General features: G+C 37.5%; 1 protein-coding gene across 4 annotated transcripts in view; it reads left to right on the top strand.

Moving 5' to 3' along the window:
• Positions 1 to 23,238, top strand: part of LOC140467148 (protein phosphatase 1 regulatory subunit 12A-like) — a 271,396-nt gene that overhangs the window by 240,453 nt on the left and 7,705 nt on the right. For all 4 annotated transcript variants that reach the window (XM_072563240.1, XM_072563241.1, XM_072563243.1 and 1 more), the window contains 5 exons: positions 4,991 to 5,007; positions 9,522 to 9,669; positions 13,855 to 13,959; positions 14,079 to 14,129; positions 15,079 to 15,129. In XM_072563240.1, coding sequence (XP_072419341.1) covers positions 4,991 to 5,007; positions 9,522 to 9,669; positions 13,855 to 13,959; positions 14,079 to 14,129; positions 15,079 to 15,129 — 372 coding nt within the window. The remainder of the gene's footprint in view (positions 1 to 4,990; positions 5,008 to 9,521; positions 9,670 to 13,854; positions 13,960 to 14,078; positions 14,130 to 15,078; positions 15,130 to 23,238) is intronic.

Raw genomic sequence — 23,238 nt, 5'->3', positions numbered from 1 at the left:
AAACAAATGTTGATTCTTGTTTTTCACATTAGAAGTTGAAATAAACAAACAGCAATTGATATGGTTATGTATTTGAAATGCTCCAAAAATGTTGGTAAATGTGTAACTGATTTTTGGTTCATTTTTAAAAAAATTACGAATGACCTCCCTGCCTGGTACATAACTCGTTTTAGTCAACTGTAGAAATTTGTTCACACTTAGTACTGTAGTTCTAAGTATAATTTTCCTCTATTTTACAAATAACCTTTTTTTCCCCCGAAAGGTTATTTTTCCACACTGTTATTTTATTCTTTATCAGGATAGGAACTTCAGGTGTTATTCTTACTTTGCACAAATGTCTTTCTCTTCCTACTGTCTCAGATGGATTCTGGGAAACTTCATTAGCACACAAGAAACAAAAGAATGTGAGGATTTGTTGATGAGGTCAGATGGAATGGGTGGAGATTTGTGTGAGACATAAACACTGCATGAATCTTCTTGGTTGAATGACCTGTTTTTGTGCTGTGTAAGTGTTTTGCTCATTGCTTTTCAAAATATCATTACTTCCCATGATCTTGGCACACGAAAGAAAGAAGAAAGCAGAAAAAGTAGCGATATTTATCCTGAGAATGTTAATTGATTTTTTTTTTAAACAGTATGTTAGAACTATTCGGCATGCTGCTCATTGCAGTAAACTCTTAGATTTTAGGATTTTTATATTGAAGCTCTTTTACTCTCTATTCTTGTTACTATTAATCCAACCACCTCGCCACACCACACTCAACCACCAACACCACTCCCCCTCCTGTCTTTGACTTTCATCTTCTTTCTTGGATGTAACAAGTATTCAGACTCGGGTGGTGGAGGCAGGGTGGGGGGGGGGGGGGTGTGTGGGTGTGGGGTGGTGGGGGGGGGCGAGGAGAGGGGGGAAGAGTAGAAGTTACTGAAAAAACACAGCAGCTCTGGCAGCATCTGTGGTGAGAAAGCAGGGAGCAGTGATCCTTCTTCAGAACTGCTAATTGCTTGGAAATGTTTGGTATATTTGCTAAAGAAAAGCTGGGGGTGGGAGGAGGAGTAAATGATGCATGGGAATGGAGCCCAGAGAGAGAGAGAGAGAAAAACAATTGGGCAGAATAAAGGAATGGGTGAAGGTCAGTCTGGGAGAATGAATAGCTGCTAATAGGAACCATTAATAGCTGACAATGAGTTGTTCGTGGGAGTAACCCATGTGATGAAAAGGCCTGGTGTGGGGAGTTAAGGACATGGGAGAAGGTGCATAGGCTTTAAAATTATTGAACACTATATGAGTCCAGAAGGCTGCAGAGTCCAGGACTCTTTCAGCTTGCACTAAACTTCGCTGGAGCACTGCAGCAAGCCTGAGAAAGATATTGGCTAAGGAACATGATGGTGTGTCGCAGTGGCAGGCAACCAGAAGTTCAGGGTCATTTTTGCAGACAAAATGTAGGTATTCTACAAGCGATCACCCAGTCAGCAATTCGTCTCACCAATGTAGAGACCACAAATATTCAGACTGACCTAGCACATGTATTAAGTTTATAGTTTGTTTCTTCATGTAATTGACAAAGCCAAACCTTTCTGATACGTTGTGACCTTGCACTATTTTGAGTTGCATTTGTGAATGCATTCATACTTTTATAGTGTAATTTTCTTCTTTGTGCATTGTTTAGAAGTAAATTTCAAGAAATTGAATGTGTTTTTAGGCAAAAAAGTATATGCCTAATATATGATATTTGTTATTGCTCACTTTTTAAGAACATCTGTTAAAACAACACCGATGACAGACCAATAATTGGGGCACAGCAAACTATTATTTTGAGCCTTAACTACAAATGAACAATTCAGTTCACAGTACTAGTATGCCCTTTGTGAAGAAGTCTTGGAGGTTTACTGATACAAATCCTTTAAATCCTGTTTATTGGCTAGTATCTCTATTTACTAATATGACTAAACTTTTGTTTGAAACAGCAAATAGTTTTAAGGGAATAATCTTGATTAGTATAACTTTCTGCAAAAGTTTGTAGACTGTCCAAAGTTTGTGAGAAGATTTGTAGCTCGGGTGCTCGTTGTTGTGGTTCTGTTCGCCGAGCTGGGAATTTGTGTTACAAACGTTTTGTCCCTGTCTAGGTGACATCCTCAGTGCTTGGGACCCTCCTGTGAAGCGCTTCTGTGATGTTTCCTCCGGCATTTATAGTGGTTTAATCTGCCGCTTCCGGTTGTCAGTTCCAGCTGTCCGTTGCAGTGGTTGGTATATTGGGTCCAGGTCGATGTGCTTATTGATTGAATCTGTGGATGAGTGCCATGCCTCTAGGAATTCCCTGGCTGTTCTCTGTTTGGCCTGTCCTATAATAGTAGTGTTGTCCCAGTCGAATTCATGTTGCTTGTCATCTGCGTGTGTGGCTACTAAGGATAGCTGGTCGTGTCGTTTCGTGGCTGGTTGGTGTTCATGGATGCGGATCATTAGCTGTCTTCCTGTTTGTCCTATGTCGTGTTTTGTGCAGTCCTTGCATGGGATTTTGTACACTACATTGGTTTTGCTAGCATCCATGAACACCAACTAGCCACGAAACGACACGACCAGCTATCCTTAGTAGCCACACACGCAGATGACAAGCAACATGAATTCGACTGGGACAACACTACTATTATAGGACAGGCCAAACAGAGAACAGCCAGGGAATTCCTAGAGGCATGGCACTCATCCACAGATTCAATCAATAAGCACATCGACCTGGACCCAATATACCGGCCACTGCAACGGACAGCTGGAACTGACAACCGGAAGCGGCAGATTCAAACCACTGTAAATGCTGGAGGAAACACCACAGAAGCGCTTCACAGGAGGCTCCCAAGCACTGAAGATATCACCTAGACAGGGGACGAAATGTTTGCAACACAAATTTGTAGACTGTCATTAGTATTTTCTATTGCAAATAGCTGATGTGAAACGTGATGTGGAGTCATCGGTTGTGGACAAGATCAAAAATCATTCCCATGAGTTGTATGACTCTTTGGTCTTTTCCTCCTTGATTCTGTGTCTGAGGTCTTCTCTCACTAACACCTGATGATCAAGCAGCATTTCGAAAGCTAGTGTTTTCAGATAAACCAGTTGGGTATAATCTGGTGTCATGTGATATGAAGCTTGTTACAGAAATGCCTTGTTCAAATTTATTTTGAAATGAACTGTATAAAGCTAATTGAACAGAGTTACCAGTCTACTAAATTAACTAAAACCTGAATTATAGAAAACTGACCTTGTATAGTTAAGACTGTTTCATATACTGAGTCAGACTGTAGGAGTGAAGATTAGAATGTGCCAAGAGTGAAAATTATCAGAATGAGTAATCTACTTTGTAATTTGAATTCAAACTGTTGTTAAAGTGTAATATCTTTCTGTATAATTTCTATTATTCAGAATTTTTCTGAATCATTGTAGCTCCTTTTGCAGCATGAGTTGTATTTTTATGGTAGAAATGTAAGTCTTAATTAGTGTCCTGATTTTTAAAAAAAAATTACTGCATATGTCAAAACTCTAAAAGAAGCAAAACATGGAAATATTTGCAGGTCAAGCAGCACCTGTGGAAAGAAATAGTGTTAACCTCCATTGTGAATTAATTTCTGTCAGAATAGCTGATGGTGAAAACATTTCCACCTTCTGACCATTTCCTGAAGTTGCTAGCTGTTCATATATATATCAGCATAATATCTTTACATTCACTAATTCTAAAGCCAGCTGTAGTATTTTCCTCAGATTGTATCATACTGCTAGACCTTTAGATGCTTTGTGGTAAATACTAACTTTGCACTAGATTAAAAAGTAGAAAATTCAAAACTAAAATGTAGCAAATTAAAATACCTTCAATGACTTCAGACATCTTGTGTATAATTTAACTGTTGTTATTGACATGGTATTTTAGTGGAAGACCCCATAATAGTGTAAAAGCATTGCAACAATGCATGCATGATCTTGTAACTCATTATCCTTTTGCTTGCCAATAATAACTACAATTTTAGTTCATGGCTGGTTATATAGAGGTGAAGATGCTTTCTATGAAAACAGTATTGACTGGAGAATGCTTTTGACAGCAATCAGTTTCCTGTGCTAAATTTTGTCTTCAATGCAGTTCATGTGAGAACTTTGACCGCAGTAAGCTTCATTATCAAGATTGCTATATTTTTTCTATAGAGTGCATATACCTGTACTTTCAGTGGCGCTTGTATGGTTGTGATTGAGTGGGCAACTTGGCATTTTCTTCTGTATGCCAAGGGGGCTGATTTTACTGCACTTGCTAAAACTTTAACAGAACTAGTTTGTTTTCACATTGTCTGTGTGGCTTAGTTATTTCATAAGCCAATGAAAATAGTTTGAATTTTTGCATAAATATAAAACAACATAGTTTTACAGTGAAACATGATCAGAATTTGACAAGTACTTGACAGCAATATAAACAAAAAGCAAATAATTTTGCTGCAAGTTGTCTCTCACTTCACATTGTTTCTCTCTCCCAGCTGAGAGATTGTATTTTATTTTGAGTTGCTGCTGTGTTTAGTCCTGTGGCAAAAAGCAATAAGTAATGTTAACTTAACCAATTCCTTTCCTGTCTGGCATTACCATGCTGTTAGTCCAGTTGAAAACCTGTAAAACTTGTTTCTGCTTGCAAGTCTACTCCCAAAGCATTTCCAGAAAGGCAAGCTTACTGACAACCTTCCAAACATTGATCTATCGTGCACATCATTGAGGCAGTTGTTTTTAACCAAAAGATACAGCAGGACAGGTCTCATTAAGCTGCATCAGTAGCAAGTAAATGGAAGGTGCTCTTTCTGCAGGGTAATGTTGCACATATTTTATAAAGTAGCTTGTAAGCACAGACAGAAACTATTCTCTTGCATACAACATGTAATTACAACCCAAAATTACTAGCCTGGATTCCTCAATATGTTGTTCATCAGCACTCCGCAACAGCCTAAAGGCTTTTTTTTCTCTTTTTTTCAGCATGATCGAATCAGCAGGTAAGAACCTTGTCATGTTGTATTGCATATGAACTGCATTTGTGTTCATTAAGTAAAATGGCTTATTTTGTGTTATTATTCACTTTTTTTTATATGTGCTGTATAAATAATATTTTAGTTAACTACTTTTTTTAATTGAATGATTTGTTAACAAATTATTTTTGGGATCTGTTTTTTAAACAATGCTATGTTGTTGAAAGAATTGTTGAATAATTGGTCACAGTATATTTATAGTTAATTTAAAATTATCCAATGTGGTCTGTTGGTAAAATATTTGACAAGGTCCAAACCTTGGGTCTATAAATACTGACCAACCAGATATTTATATATTGCTTTCAGTGTGTCCATCTCAACATAAATTGAATGGAAACCATTGCAAGTTGCATGGAAATCTCAAGCATTGAATGATTTGGATGTGCCGTAAATTATTTATAGGATCAGTGATTCAGCATTTTGTTTCCTTGTACAAGCCAATGTACGAATCTGATAAATATCTGATCTATCACAAGAAGGATTCCTTCAATAATGAGTTTGTTCATTTTGTATGTACTAACTGGTTTAGTCATTCATAGCATTCACAAAGTGTTGTCAAGTCATCCTTTCATTTGCTAAAACTGCTCACTGTTCCAGAAGCATCCTGGAATATAAAGATAAATCCAGCTTCTTTTCTGTATTGCAAGCCATCTTCTCAAAGCCTTCTAGACTGCTTTCCTCATCCTCTGCTTCCACAAAAATTATGAGGAACTCTCAGATTTCTTTATCACCAAGCTCAGGACCATTCTAGCCATGTATCTCTGCTAGCCTACTGTTCTAAATTTCCTAGCAACTCCTTCCTTGTCCTGCCCTAAACACGTAACCTTTCAACTTTCTGCAGTTTCTTTTCCTATCTCCCCCATGTCCCCTCCAAGTTCATCTTGTCCATTAAACCCATCTCAAAAAGAATGTGCACTTCTATTGCAATTTTAATATAATAAAACATCCTGAAGTGTTTCAAGAGCATTAAGAAAACAAAATGTGACACTGAATCAAAAAGTGCAATGAGGTTACTTGACCAAAAACCTAGCAAAAAAAAATTAGTCAGGATGCACAAGAAGTCAGAGTTAGAGTAGTGTATATATTTGGTGAGTTGTGTTATACTAATGGCATCAGCTCTTGACTCCCCTTCTATTCTGAAGCAACACTGAATGAGCAGAAATTTCCCTCAACTAAATGTTGCACAGATTGAAGCCATTGTCTTCAGCCTTTTCTCAAAGCTTTCTTCGCTAGCCACCAACTCCATCCCTCTGATGCCTGATAGCTGCCTGAGATCAATTGGATATTTACCAGCATGGTGTCATGTTTGACCCTGACATGAGCCTGCACCCACACATTTTGATGCCATTACTGAGACTACCTATTCTGCTTCAGAACTGCTGCAAAAAGGTTTCTGAAACTTTTTGTCTTCCAAAACCAGTCTGTAACCTTTTCTCATACAGTATAAATCATTGTTCCATTTGAAACTCAGTGTTCTTCCATTTTGCCCAGACAGTATAAGATGAAACGCTTCAACAGTTAGGTTTCAACAACACTGCCAAACAACTAATTCCACTTCATAATGTTTTTTCTGTCTTTAATCATATGTTGTTAGTCGTTCATGTTTTTTTTATCATGAAACTTAAATATTCCAATACATTCCTGCCAGATCTGCAGCATACTACCTGAAAAGCCAGAGAACATCCACGGTTTATTGACCTACATAGATTTCTGATCAAGCCGTATCAGGATGTTAATGTTTTTATTCTGGATTTCCATCTTTTCTTTGCCGCTGCCCATCTCTTCATTTCTGTAATCTCCTAGACTCTCCTCTGTACAGCACAGAAACAGACTCTTTGATCCAACTCATCCATTTGGCCCAAATTCCTCTAAACCCATCCTATTCACATACCCATCCAGATGCCTTTTAAATGTAGTAATTATACCAGCCTCCGTCACTTCCTCTGGCAGCTCATTCCATACACACACCACCCTCTGCGCGAAACAGTTACTCCTTAGGTCCATTTTTAAATCTTGCCCCTCACCCTAAAACTACGCCCTCTAGTTTTGAACTCCCCAACCCTGGGGAAAATACCTTGGATGTTCACTCTATCCATGCCTCTCATGATTTTATAAACTGCTAAGGTCACCCTTTCGCCTCCAAAGCTACAGGGAAAATAGCCCCAGCCTATTCAGCCTCTTCCCCCATATCTGAAACCCTCCAACCACGTCAACATGCTTGTAAACCTTTTCTGAGCCCTTTCAAGTTTCACAACATCTTTCCTATATCAGGGAGACCAGAATTGCACGCAGACTTCTAGAAGTGATCTTATCAGTGTCCTGTACAGCTGCAACATGACCTTCCAACTCCTTTATTCAATGTACTGACCAATGAATGCAAGCATACCAAATGCAGCCTTCACTGTCCTATCTACCTGGGACTCCATTTTCAAGGAACTATGAACCTGCACTCCAAAGTCTCTTTGTTCAGCAACACTCCCCAGGACCTTACAATTAAATTCATAAATCCTATCCTGATTTACTTTTCCCTCTAATTCCAGCAGTTTAAGCTTCCTCACTCCACCATTGGTGGCCATCACTTTGGCTTCCTAGGTTTTAACCTCACAAATTCGCTACTTAAGCTTCTCTGTATATGTTATATGATCAATAACTTGTTTTCTTCCTTCAAGTTGCTCCTAAAAATCCATCTGTTGGCCCAAGGTTTTGGTGAGATCATGTTTAGTGTACAGTTTTGAGAGTAGACTGACAAGCAACTTGAAAGACAGAACTAAACAATGTACCAAACGTCAGTCTTCAGTGCACTCCTATATAATGATGAGATTTGGACTATGTATGCTTGGCAAGAGAGGAAACAGAGCGGATTTCATCTTTACTGCCTCATAGTCACACTGTGCATCTTGTGGTAGGACAAGATGAACAATTCCTCCTAGATTGTGTTTATTCGAAGCCATTTTAGACACCTGTACTGGCTTGGCCGCATTTATGGAGTAAATGATGGCCAAATGCCTAATGACCTGTGAATTGACCTGGCCACTCGCATTTTCCTAAGTATCCATACCTCCAAAAGAGGGCCACCTGCAAATGAAAAATAAAACAAGCAGTACTGACACTGACAATTGGAAGACAGTTGTTAATGGCCATTACCTCTGGAGACTGACTAGTGGTGAATTGTTGCAAAAGGTGATCAGAAACGAATATCTCACTGAGCTAAGTACAGGGCTTGGAGAAATCAGGCAAGCAAATCAGACACTTCCTTTGCCAATTACTTTTCTTGGCAATGTAACAGAAACTGCTAAACCAAAATGACGTCCATAATCCACACAATGTGATGTTTAAGATCGATTTGACCACTCAGGTTAAAACTATCAAGCTAAGAATCAAAAGGCTGCCACGGTTTGGTCGTCTTATTTAAGGAAGGACATATGGAGAAAGCCCAGAGAAGGTTCTCCAGGTAATGCAGCAATTGAATTGAGGAAAAGTTGAGGAGGTTGGACCTATACTTGTTGAAGCTTTGAGGAACACGGGAGGTGATCTTTTCGATGCATACAAGATTCTGTGTTGGCTCGATAACATGAATGCTGAAAGGATATGGGTGGCACGGTGGCACAGTGGTTAGCACTGTTGCCTCACAGTGCCTGAGACCCGGGTTCAATTCCTGCCTCAGGTGACTGACTGTGTGGAGTTTGCACGTTCTCCCCGTGTCTGCGTGGGTTTCCTCCGGGTGCTCCGGTTTCCTCCCACAGTCCAAAGATGTGCAGGTCAGGTGAATTGGCCATGCTAAATTGCCCGTAGTGTTAAGTAAGGGGTAAATGTAGGGGTATGGGTGGGTTGCGCTTCGGCGGGTCAGTGTGGACTTGTTGGGCCGAAGGGCCTGTTTCCACACTGTAATGTAATCTAATCTAATCTGATATTTCCCTTTGTGGGAAGTCTATAACTCGGGTGTAAGGGAGCAGGTTTGAAGAGGTCTTTCATTTAAAGTAGATGAGGAATTTCTTTTCTCAGAGGGTTGTTAGTGTGGAATTTTCTTACAAAGCAGTGAAGAATGAGTCATTGAATGCATTCAAGACTGAATCACACCAGTCTTTTTTATCTGCGGGGGATTTGAGGATTATTGGAGGAGGCAGAGACAGGAAGGAAAGTGAAATTGAAATTGAAGGCAGGATTTGATCAGTCACAATTTATTTAATGGCAGAGCAGGATTGAGAGCTTGTGGCCTACTGATGATTTTTATTTGATCTGCACCACCTTCATTGGACTGGTGTTATATTTGTTCTAATATAGAGAAACACTTTGGGACATTTTGTAATATTAGAACTTTATTGACCATTTTTGAAATCTGTTACTGTTTTGAAATGCTGCGACCATAGCATTACTTAATGTAGACATTTGATTTACCAGCTGTATTAATGAAAAATCGGTTAGTGGCTGCATATTGCATGTTCAAATATGTAATGTTGTTTAATTATGGCTTTTATGTTTAGATTGGATTCAGGATCCTCAAATTCTTCATCAACTGACAGTTACAGTGACCGTTTATTAAGTCGAACCAGTTCGTACACGCGTAGGGAGCATCGACTGTCATCCCTTAGTAAAGTAGAACAGGAAGACAGTGTAAAGGATTACAAGAAGGTAGGTGATTTTTTTGGGTAGGGGTGTGTGTTAATGTCAGATTCATAATGATTTATAGACTCAGACATGTATATGACAATTTTTTTCATATAAAGCTAAGTTGTTTATCTTTATCTTGGCCTTGGACTTTATCCTGTTGCTCATTCCTATACAGAGGCTCTCTCTTGCCCTTTCTAGACCCAGCTCCATTTTTTTTTGTGAATTTGTGTTTTGCAGTTCGAATATAACATTCTATAAATATACGTATTTCTTTCTTTGAGAAACGGAAAGACTACAAAATTGCATCTTGCTGAAAATTCTTGAATTCTCCTTTTACCATGTAAGGTTTACTCATAGCAAAACCAAATTAATGGAAGAAGTTGATGTTGGGGACATGTCCTCACTCAATCCTTTTAAAGTGTCTGTGTTTGTACTTTATAGGAAAAGTCATTGAATCTTAGAAGCTCTCAGGCATGATGGTTCAAATTAATGGTGCAATGAATAAGGAAGCAGATGTTGGGTTGTATTTGTTCAGCAAAAAGCCTTGGTTAGTGTGAGGTTCCAATCCGTGTGAATTTTAATTTTGCAATGTCTTAATTTTGAAAGTATCATTTGCTTTGTTCTGAATTCCTTTTGAGAATGCCCTAAGTGGTGACCTGTGAGATTCTCTGCGTTCTTTTTGTTAAAACATGATGTTACTTTGTAATTGTGCTTGTAGTTTTGTTGCAAGGCTTGAAAAGTATCTCATTTTAAATTGAAACTTTGCTGACAAACAGCATTTTCTCCATTGCGGCTGTTGTAAAAATGACCTAATATGACTTGAATTGTACCAGGGGAAAAATATCCCGTATTGCACTCATGTGACTACTAGTCAGGAATAAATCTGAAAATATTTTGACTTGTTTCGGAGCCAACTTCAGGAAGATCAGATTTTCACCATGGACCAGAGAAATGTGCTTTTCTGTTCTAGATTTAAAGGACTGAGAATGGAAATTAAGGTCTATTGTTTTGGACCAAATCCCAGTTGTCAATGGGTAACATTGTGTGGTGTATAATAAGTGCATTAATGGTATCCTTCAAATCAAAATGAAGGAATAAAACTGAGGATCTTTTTCAAAACAGTTCAGTAATAATTTATGATGGCTAAATCATCTGAAAATTGGGAATCTTTAGAGAAGTCTGCAAGTAATTTAAAATGTTTATTTTATTGCACAAATATACATATGCATAGCTTCAATCATTTTGTGGTTTGTGCTAGCTCCTTCTTTAATGTAATTGCTCCTTTAATTCCATATATAGTAACAACAGTCGATTTGCTGAGTATTCCATTTGTAAACAGATATAAATCACCCAAATTTACTTGCGGTTTAGTGGAAGAAGTGTTCTTTTCAAAGAACTTAAAATAGGCATGGCCCTTAACAATCCATTCAAGTAATGAATCGTTCTTCTCTTACAATGTTGTTATGAAACATCTGCTCAACTGTATATCCTGACAAAAAAAGCTTTGTTTTTTAAAAAAACTCTATGGTTTGAATCTACCCAGGCTTGAACAAAGTGGACATTGACAAGAAAGTTAGGAAAATAGATTAACATGGCCAGCAAGGAGCTTCTCAACATTGCAAACAGAAAGTTTTGTTTTCCAGCCAAGTGAGCAACAAGATAAGATTCTCACCAGTGAGCAGTGAGAGGCCTATCTGCGTGTATTATTCATTGACATCTCATTATTAATTAATCTAACATCATTAATATGAAGTTTTCCATTCTCCCAAGTGCCAATTAAAACTGGATGGCTACAATTCCTCAACATGAAAGTCAGAGAGATTACCTGTCTAGGACAAATAACACGAACTGTGCAAGGCAGCTGTGGACTGCTAACACTTGACTTAGTGCACAACAGCCTTTTAAATATAATACCAGAGATCCTGAGATATCCAGGTAGTGGTGACTAATTCTGCCTATGGGGCACCATAATGACATGATGTGTAGGTAAGAAGGCAAGTTTGAGAAATCTCACTAGGCTTTGCAGAGTGAAACCCTCCATGAAACTCACCAAAATTGACACAGCCAATTTCAGTTAAGTCATCCCAATATCTCTATCCATTCTTTTCATTGAAAGTGTGCACATTTTATCTTTCCTTCTCTCTAAACTTTTCCTATCCCTCTTTCCTTCATCTGTGCAAGTAAGAAAGTCTTCATACCATTAGTTTTTTTACAAGCTAACTTTGAATATTTTATCATCATATCAATACAAATTGAGTATTTCTATATAAAAGTACAAGTTTGTTCATTTTGCATTCATCAGGACAATTTGCAAGGATATCAATTCAAGGGCAAAAACAACATTTGTACTGATGAGTACAACACAAAAGGCTTCAACAAAATATTTTACTTTTGAGCAAAACTCTAATGTAAATTATGAAAAGCAGTGATCCCTGTACTGATGCTTGTGGCACGCCATTTCTTACCTCTGCCATATTGAATTACTACATCTCATTCTCCTATTTCTGTCTTGAGAGCAAATAGCATTCTGTTCCGTCCCAGACTCCATATTCTCTGACCTTATTCATCATTCTATTTTTGGGTCTCTTATGGACAGCCTTTTGAGAATTCAGATAAATTACACCTATTCCGTTACCACTGTCTACACACTAGAAAGTTCAGTAAGATTAGTCAAACTTTTTTTTTTCCTTTTGAAAGTTCATACCAGCATTTGATAACATCATTGCTCAGTATTCTTTGATTCACCTTTATTAAGAATTTCATTTGTTTTATCAGTAGTGTTCAGCTTACTGGTCTATATTTTATTGAACATCTACTATCCCTTTTGTTTTTAAATAGAGGACTTATTCTGTTGGCTTACAGTATTCTGGTACAATTTTCTTTTTCTGTGCAGTATTGTCTTTGGTTTCTCTACACTAGATTATTCTAAATTAAGTGAATGCAGTCTGTCTAGACCAAATGTTTTACCCTGAATTTGATTAGTTTATTCGATATAGTCTCTTTTATAATTTTAAATGCCTTTACCTCATTATTCATCTTATTATTCAGTGTCACGTTGATCTGTTCTATTTTCTGGTTCAAAAAAAGGTGAACTTGCTGTAATCCTAGCAGAACCACCAGGCTGTTCTTAATAGGGAGAGACGACAAGTGCTGAGTTTGGTCTTTATGTCACCAGACCCAAGAAGAGGGGAGAGATTGAGAAGGCGAGTCCTTCATGGTAACCTCATTCACTGCAGGAATTGAGCACATATTTTTAGCATTACCCTGCATTTCAAACCAGTTGTCCAGCCAACTGACCAAACCAACTCAGGACTGAAGCAAAGTTGTTAACATTTTTGTTGTCTCTGCGTTTCATTTCATGTCACATTATCCTTTTTATCCCTTAATTATCCTTTTCCAATACTAGACTTTTTAAAATTGAGGTGTCTGTAAAATATTTTGCTTTTTTGTGTTTTACTTTCTTGAATAATTTAATACTTCCACTTCACCTTTTTAAATCCCCTAATCTTTTTGTATTCGCCATTCTCACATACTCACTTGCTGTCTGTGTGCTTAATCTCTGCCTTTTTCTGAACTCTCAGTTATTTGTTTAGTCTTTTTTCGTGCATGGAGTCCTAGAGTGTTTAATTGATTCTTTTCGTGGAACATGTCTTCCCGCACTATGAACACTTTATTTATAATGTTTCCTAATGTTGATGTTCTTGGTTGTTTGTCAAAGTGTTGCCTATTTTGTTTTCCCCAAGTTCCCTTCTCAGCCCTTCAATATCAGCTTCTCTCTGATCCATGAACTAAGTTTTCGTTATGCATAGTTTCTTTTCTATTATTAATTTTAAAACAGAAATCCAGTTCCTGTCAATAAACTCTGACAGTCAGCCCATCTACCAGGAAGATTGCAGTCATGATTTTCAAGGAGACAAGCTGATTAATTCAAAGCCATAATTCACTTCCTAAGTTATTCCTAGACAGTGTAGATTGGTCCCCCATACTCACCAGTGAATGTTTTCTGTAAGTAGCAAGTTTTAAACTAAACCTGCACTAATGATAGGCTAGGTGGGATAAGTTCTTCCTATTACCTTTAAAATAATTACAGCTGCAAACTTTGTGTTTTTAAAATGGTGTAAATGTACTGTGTATGTGGATGAAGTTTACTGCTTGCGTTAAAATTCAGAAAATATAGCTGTTTTAATCATTGATTTTGTTTTACAGTTATATGAAGAGGCCTTGACTGAAAATGAGAAACTTAAAGCCAAACTGCAGGAGGCACAGCTGGAACTTGCTGAAGTAAAAACACAACTGGAGAGAGCTTCACAGGTTCAGAGAGATTGCAAGAGATTTTCATGGAGTTGTATTTTTCACTTTAAATCCTGTGCTATGGAAGGTTTTCTGTTGATAATTTAGCACCAACTAATGTTGACATTTGTGCATTTCAGAAACAAGATCGGATTTCTGATAAGTCTTCAATGCTGGAGATGGAGAAAAGGGTATGTTTTGTTATCCCCACCCCTATAATCACCATTCTAAGCATAGAATTACTTGGATAAAAATCTGTTCATTATGAGAGAGTTTATCAACATCTTAAATTTCCAGCTGCTTTAAATCATTCTTTATAATTGTAGTGACAATAGCTTTTCAGGTGAGGTGCAAGAAAAGCCTTATTGTATCTGATTAAAAGCCAGATTACCCATCACTTCTGCAGTCTGTCAAAACTTTATAAGCTTTTTATTGAGCATGACAAAGTAGTTGCATGAATTATTCCACACATCTCCCTTATTGTGTTTCAAACATGTAAGGAGGGATGATTCAGTTTCCCACTATCTAACACCCCATGTAATCTGCAGCAAATATTTTAAATTCTTCTCAGCATGCAGGTGTATAATACTTCAAATAAAACATATAACAATCAAAATTAAACCAAATACAAGGTTTACTTGAATTCAAGAAAGAAGAATTTAATTCCTTACTAACCCAAGACAAATAGTAAGTCATAGTATCAAATGCCCAAGCAAAGAGACGTATAAAGTTTAAAAGCGAATGCTGTCCAGTACAGAAAGGAAGATTAAACATGGGCAGTTTGAAAACTTGTTGTCGTCCTTGAAATATTAAACTTTAATCTGACGCCAGTTGTTTAGTTCATGCCTTTTATCCTCAGCCATGGTAAGATTTGCAGATATCCTTCAATTCTCCATCAATAGATGTTTCTCCAATTTACTTTGTCACCAGGCGTTGTTCTTCAGATTGTGCTTTTCTGGACTTCATTACCTTCTGAATGCTATCTGACTGAACCTATCATGATTAATTAATTTTCTAAAATTGTACTTTGACTTCAAGAGCGAGAGAAAAACTTGGAATAAAACATGCATTTAGAAGTTATAGCTGGGAATGCTCAACTGTCTTTAGTATTTTAACATAGGTACAATTGGTCTTTGACAGGAAAAACGTGCTTTGGAAAGGAAGGTTTCTGAAATGGAGGAAGAGTTGAAGGTATGGTTGTGGTTTTATTTATTCATTATACAAACATGTATTGCAGATCTCATGAATAATCATGAAGTATAGTTCCCTGTGAGGAAAAGTTATGGGAATTGCATGCTTTAATATCGATGTCAAGTGTTCATTATGCTCTTTTGCCTCCTAAGATGTAATACCAACTTCTGTTAACCTAGATTCCTGCAAATTATGGTTTTCCCATTTAACCTGATAGAATTTTTCCATCCAGTGTCATTATGTGGCTAAAACCAGTCTAACAGGAAAATCACAGGAATGATTCTTTCACTGTTCCAAAGCAGGGCAATAACAGGTGGAATTGCTATCCCAACTCACAACCCAGAAATAAATATTCATTTAGGAGAGAGGAATCAGAAATATAGTTATTACTTGTGTTTTTACTATTCTTGATGTTCTTCAACTGAGTACTCTAGCTGATCAGAGAGCAATCATTCATTTTTAAAAAGAAATTTAAACTCCTAGTTATAAATGGAGAAATTACCCTGCACGATTTCATATTTTACACACAACTTTTACTGTAACAAATTCAACAAATAATGTGTCTTTCTTTACAGTACAGCATCTTGAGGATATTTTAATTTATCCTGGATCCAAACCAGTTTGTTACATTGCGGTTAGGAATCCTTTTTGATGCTCCTCAGATTCAGACTGGCACTTCTATAGCTTTTTGTATTTTTGAGAATTCCACTACAGATCATTTCCCCAGGCTTTGTTATCTGATGGTTTGAATTCCTCATGCATTTAGAATTTTCATGCCAAGCGTAGGCCCCGCTCTCACTTTCTGCTTGTGACTCTAGATCAGGACATCCTTGATTCTGAATAGTCTCTGAGCAAGTACACAACAACCTTCTGCGTTAACTCTGCTAGTATCTTTCTCACCACCTTCAAAACTTGCTCTGTTCCATTCTTTGAGATTTTCCCCACACAATATTAGCATGGAACTGCCACCACTGCATACCCCAAACAGATGTAAACTAATTCTATTTTACCTAATGATACATTTGGCAAGCCAATTCATGTACATTATCTAACTTGCCAGCTATTAAATAATTATGGCTACGATAGTCTATGATACCAATGTTGATATGTTTAGTGTCTTTAACAAAATAATGCACCCAAAGCAACATGCATTTATTTGAGCCATTTAAGTTAGACAAGCACTTTATTTATTGTTGTCTGTATACAATAAGTAAAAAGTACAGACTTGTGCCAGAAATTTCAAGTTACTGCAGGGAACATTGATCCTAAAATGCTTAACAAAAACATTATCAATCACAATATTGAGCCATAGTAGGAGACATCTGTAGAGACCTGCTTTGAGGAGCATCTTGAGAGCTATTGAGAGAAATATTTTGAAAAGTATCTTAAGATGCAACACAAGAGTGAGATTTTAAGCCGTATCTTAGGAGGGAGAAGTTTAGGAAGGAAGTTCCAAAGCTTAGGCTTAAGACAGCTGGTCAGAATTGGGGGAGCACAGATTCCAAAGGTTTTTATAGGATTTGAAGGAGGCTGCAGTGATGTAGTTGAGGCTATGTGGGATTTGAAAACAAGGGTAAGATTTTAAAGGAGATTTTGTCAAACTAAGAGCTTATAAAAGTTTGTAAGCACAAGTTTAAGTAAAGTGGCTGATAGATTGACCAGGAGTACATTGAAATATTCAAGTTGAGAGGTAACAAAGTTGTGAATGTGGATTTCAACAGTTAGGGTTGAACTTTAGCAATGTTACATAGTTGAATGTATACAATAGTGTAAATGTGTAATCAAAGTAATTTCATGATCACTATAACACTGAGGTTACAGATGTGTTGCTCAGCTGATGGTTTTTGCAAGAGCTGGAAATAGTCAAGGAATGCAGTTAATGAAGGAGATCAAAATCAGCAACTTCAATTTCTCCAATATTTAGTTAGGAATAATTTCTATTCAACCAACATTGAACATTGAACAAACAGAGCAACGAGTTAGAAACAGTGGATGAATGTACCTTCCTGTTTTAGCCACCAAAGTAGATAATCTCAAATTAATCCATTTTTCTGTCATGCATTTGCCTGCTTATTTAAACCTCACAGAGGCATCTCTGCATCTTTCTCACAGCTCACACTCTCACCCAGCTTTGTGTCATCTGTAAATTTGGAGATATTACATTTAGTTACCTCATCCAAATCATTAATATGTATTGTAAAAAGCTGGGGCCCTTGCACTGATTCCTGCAGTATTCTACTAGTCTCTGCCTACCATTTGTAAAAGTGGTTTATTCCTACTCTTTGTTCCCTGTCTGCCAACCCTGTTTTCTATCTTAGTACGCTTTGAAACCCTTCTGAAAGTCTAAATAAACCACATTCATTGCCCCAATCACTTCTACTTGTTATGTCCTCAAAGAATTACAATAGATTTGTGAAGCACAATTTCCCTTTCTCATATCTATGCTTATTCTACTCAGCCCTGCCACTATTTTCCAAGTTTTCTGCTATTAATTCTTTTATGATAGACTTTAGCATTTTCCCCACTTCCAGTGTCAGGCTGATCAGTCTATAATTCCTTGATTTCTGCCTTCTTAATAGGGTCGTTACATTAGCTACCTTCCAATCTGTAGGAAATATTCCAGAGTCTATAGAATCTTGGAAAATCCACTATTTCGTGGGTCACTTCCTTAAGTATTCTGGGAAATAGGTTATCAGGGTCTCTGGATAGATTAGCCTTAAATCCCATTAATTTCTCCAGCATTATTTCTCTACCAATACTGATTGTTTTCAGTTCCTTCCTCTCACTAAACCCTGAGTTCCCCTGCTTTTCTTGTATGTGATTTATGTCCTTCTTTGTGGACCCAGAACCGAAGTATGTGTTTAGTTGGTCAGCCATGTCTTTACTTCCTCATTATAAATTTCCCAGTTTGTGACAGTAACAGACTCATACTTGTTTTCAATCTTTTTCTGTTCACATACCAATAGATACTTTTACAGTCACCTTTTTACATTCCCTGAAAACTCACTCTAGTCCTCTATTTTCCTTTCTTAATCAATCTGTTTGTCCTTCTTTACTGAACTCAACTGCTTCCACTCCTCAGGTCTTTTTTTTCTGGCCAATTTGTATTCTTCTCGAATCTAATACAATCTCCAGTTTCCTTTATAAACTGTGATTTAGCCCTCCTTCCCATTTTCCTTTTCGCGCCCGACAGAGATGAACAGTTGTTGCGGTTCACTCATGCTCTTTTTGAATATTTGCTATTGGCTTTCCACTGTCGTCCCTTTAAGCAACATTCCCCAATATATCATAGCCAGCTTGTGCCTCATATCATTGTCGTTATCTCTGTTTAGATTCAGTTTGTCATTCCTGTCATCTGTTCTGTGAAGCCTTAACCTAATACATCAGGATCATACTCTTAAACAATTAAATTAATATCTTCTGACTGAAAATATGGCCTTGAGAAACCTTCGAGCTACTCTGAACAACTGGAAACGGCGAATGTGCAAAGCTCTACTTCACTGCCAAATTTATGCCACCTTGTTCCTGCTGTATGCAAGCAGGTCTTTCCATTTGTCTGCCAACCCTGTTTTACTATACCTTGCAGGTGCTATTTGAAGCAAATTTATGTCTGGTTAAACTTGAGTTTTCAATCCTAAAGCTTTGCCGTGGAATGTGTTAGATTACCATCTTTTCTTTGGAATCCTTGTCTAACATTGCAGTATAATTTATGAAGAATCATGTAATTAGAATAATTTATTTTGTAACTATGTTGTTTGAAAAAAATCCCTTACCTGTCACACTGGGTATCCAGAATTACACAGGTGTTTGACTTCCTCTTTCACCTCACCACCACCACCATTATTTCAGCCCTTTGTCTGTAATAAGCATTTTCTGTTTGAAACTTCTCACTAAAGGCCCAGATATAATGAATTGAAACTCCATTTGGTGCTGTAATCTGTGGTGTCACTAAATGTTTTGCTTTTCCAAACCCAAACATAAGTGGTTAGTGGTATTGATTAATTTTCCACATAATGGAATGGGAACTCAAAGAATTCAGATGATATCCAGCTATTCTAATTTCCGCATTTTTATATGTAATGCAAGTGTGCTTTTATTCCATAAGACCATAAGACCATAAGACATAGGAGTGGAAGTAAGGCCATTCGGCCCATCGAGTCCACTCCGCCATTCAATCATGGCTGATGCACATTTCAGCTCCACTTGCCAGCATTCTCCCCGTAGCCCTTAATTCCTCTAGACAACAAGAACCTATCAATCTCGGCCTTGAAGACATTTAGCGTCCCGGCTTCCACTGCACTCCGTGGCAATGAATTCCACAGGCCCACCACTCTCTGGCTGAAGAAATGTCTCCGCATTTCCGTTCTGAAATGACCCCCTCTAATTCTAAGGCTGTGTCCACGGGTCCTAGTCTCCTCGCCTAACAGAAACATTTTTCTAGCATCCACCTTTTCAAAGCCATGTATTATTTTGTACGTCTCTATTAGATCTCCCCTTAATCTTCTAAACTCCAACGAATACAATCCCAGTATCCTCAGCCGTTCCTCATATGCTAGACCTGTCATTCCAGGGATCATCCGTGTGAATCTCCGCTGGACACGTTCCAGTGCCAGTATGTCCTTCCTGAGGTGTGGGGACCAAAACTGGACACAGTACTCCAAATGGGGCCTAACCAGAGCTTTATAAAGTCTTAGTAGTACATCTCTGCTTTTATATTCCAACCCTCTTGAGATAAGAGACAACATTGCATTCGCTTTCTTAATCACAGACTCAACCTGCATGTTTACCTTTAGAGAATCCTCGACTAGCACTCCCAGATCCCTTTGTGCTTTGGCTTTATTAAGTTTCTCACGAATGAAATGACCCCCTTGTGCGCAGAGGTGTGACAATGCATTACTGTTGGACATAAAATTTGACCAGGAGCGATTGTAACATCCTGTAAAGTGTCCTGAAAAATGTAGTAATTGTAGGTGAACGAACCCTAGATAACTTAACCTCTGAATTCTTTGGAAAAGCAGGAAATACTTTTATTTTCTTTAAAATTGGGTGTTGAAATTGCTTCATATTGACCTTACCTGATGAATTGAATAGTATGATGGTATGCACAGACTATTTTAAAGCTTTAGTAGCAGGCCTCATCCTCCAAGCAGGCAGATAAAAATGCTTTGGTGGACATGGGGGTTTAACAATGGTTATTAGATGAAGATTTTCCTCATCTGTTTGACGTGCATTTCTAATTCTGGTTCAAAATGATTGAACCCAGTCCAAATTTAATAATGTACCTTGCAATCAAAGTTTGCATAACTTATATTATTAGTTCAATTGCAAATGCATTTTGATTTTCCTTTGATCATGTGTTTTGGAAAACCTGTTTCCACAGATTCCTGTGGCATGCTGGATTTATGTTTTCACCTCCAGTCGCTGAAACAAAATCCTGCGTGTATTTTCAGATTTTTTTTTGGTGACTGGAAAATTCCTCCAAGTCAACTAACTTATCTGAAGTTGTTGGTACTGTTCAACATATATCATACATACAACAGTTTATTTTCTGTTCCTCATTGTTCTCTTATATGCAAATTAAAGCAAGATATCTGCTGTAGGAGTTAGAATTGAGATTGGGGAATAAAGTGAAGAATAATGGAAATAGAGTAGAATGAATGGAATATTATTATACTTTCAACATGCTCCTGAGCTAAGATTTTTATTGGTAAGATATTTCTTACTTTTAAGACCTATTTGAGAATCAATAGACTAGTCAGCTGATAGCCAGAAATGTTACTAGAATTTATAACTTCCTGGGTGACTGCTGTCTTTATGTGACTTTCTGTTAGAGGCATGCAATAATGAAATGGCTTAAAAGTGAGTGTAGAGAAAATGCAAGCCAACCCGGAAGAAGGTTATAAAGGGATGGCCAAAGATGGCTCTAGGTTTCATACATAACATGGCAGGTATCTCTGATAGAAAATGAACCATTATCTCATTCCCCATGAACTTTCCCATCGCACATTTAAACTTCGTGGATGCTTCATCGTAGAACTTCCACAGAATTTATGCACCTTTGCATCAGTTTCTAGTCTCCCAATAATCTGGAGACTGGAAGATTTTGGGTCATTGAGTTTCTCTCGAATAGAGTACTTTTAGAAAAGAATCATGGACTATCGAGATTATTGTTAGGATGTGAAGTTATGGCTAAATGTTGGGAACAAGTAGGTTATTATGATTCAGAACACAGGAGAAGGTTAGTTTGGTTTAGCAAGCTTTTCTCTGGACTGCCATTGTGCGTCTAGTCAGTTGAAGTATAGATCAGCTCACCGGCGCTCACCAAAAGAGCAAAGCATGTTTTGGAATTATTTGAAAGTGGAAGTGATAAATAAAAGGATAATAGTTTGATATTTATGTTAGGCAAACCCTCCTGCTTGTGAAGTTGATGCTTGTGATGCTGCTTATTCCTGTTATAACATAGTCTTATGAATTCAATTTTGTTATTTTGTTTCAGCTTTGTTTTCTGACGCATGAATATTTCTGTGTTGCTTTGTTTCTGTTAGAATGCTGATTCATATTTTGTTCATAACTTTAGCTGAGATCTTTTTCCTGTATCTAAGAATTATATAATTTAAGCATTTCAAGTTCTAATTAATTTTAAGGGCAAACTAATTTCTAATTATTAGAATCAAATGCTATGTTTACCTGTATCTTGCATATGAAGTAAATTTGTTCTGGTGAGATAAGTTGTCACATCCTTGCTCATTTAAGAAAAAAATTGTACACCTTTGTGGGCTGATTATACAACTTAGTTCTTTAGCACTTTTTTTTCTGAAGGCAAGACTAAGGGTAATTTATAGTGCTACCTCAGGTTAATATGGTAGTGTTCTCAAGTACGTTGTAAGACTTTATTTCTTGCCATGTGCACTTCTACTTGCAGTGACAGGGAATAAATTCAGTCAGCTTTGACAGCAATTATTTTCAGCTCAATGTGCTAACATCCTCTTCCTAATATGATCTTAAGGCTCCTGTCAAAGGACTTGCATCCATTAATTATGTCTCAATAGGCAGTAGTACAAAATGGCTTTTTATGGTAGTTATTTGAAATCAATCTGTATCCAATAAAATAGGTTTTAAAATACGATAATAGTAATAGTTTTATCTGAAATTCTGTACAATTAATAAATATAGTACTACATGGAATAGGTCAAATTGGTCTATTTCTGCTCCGATTTCAGAAGTTCATTACATACAAAAGAACAGCAAAGTAGTCTATATTTACATTTGATGTGGAAGAGTTGCAGATAGAATGGAAACGGGTGCTTTTTTTGTGTGAAATATTGATTGACACAGTTTTTGGGCACTATCTGCAAGCTATTTTCTTTTTAGTTTGGCAGTTCAAGTTCATAATGCCATTTGAGTATTGTGCTAGGATTATTGAGTGCCAAATGGAAGCCACCCTCTCAGATAATGTTTCTGCAATGCATATGCAACCATAGAAGACATGTTTCATGATGTACAACAGATTTAGAAGTGCTTTAGTCATCTCTTACAGTTTGCAATTTATAAAACAGACATGGTTCATCATCCATAAATTATCTTCACCTTTTGACTGTCTTAAAAAGTTAACCGCTCAGTTGCTGAGTTGTCACTTATCCCTTTTTTTAAGCAGTGGGTCATTTCATCCAAGTTTGGCATGGACAGAATATAAGCCATAGCAAATAGGTGAAATAGAAATTCCCACAGTTGAGATTCATGTGATTTATTGGTCCACTTCACACAGGTATTTACCATATTTTCTTGCTGTCTAGACTTGCATCTTATTTGGGCAGCGTATGAGGTTGCTGCTGAAGCAGATGGATTTAGTAGACTTGAACTCCGAGGGGGCACAGTGGCTCAGTGGTTAGCACTGCTGCCTCACAGCATCAGGGTCCCAGGTTCGATTCCAGCCTCGGGCGACTGTCCGTGTGGAATTTGGACATTCTCCCCAGATCTGCATGGGTTTCCTCCAGGTGCTCCGGTTTCCTCCCACAGTCCAAAGATGTGCAGGTCAGGTGAATTGGCCATGCTAAATTGCCCGTAGCACTAGGTGCATTAGTCAGAGGGAAATGGGTCTGGGTGGGTTAC

This window comes from Chiloscyllium punctatum, chromosome 45 (genome assembly GCF_047496795.1).
Source record: "Chiloscyllium punctatum isolate Juve2018m chromosome 45, sChiPun1.3, whole genome shotgun sequence".
Lineage (NCBI taxonomy): Eukaryota > Metazoa > Chordata > Chondrichthyes > Orectolobiformes > Hemiscylliidae > Chiloscyllium > Chiloscyllium punctatum.
This window is presented reverse-complemented; position numbering and strand designations above follow the sequence as displayed.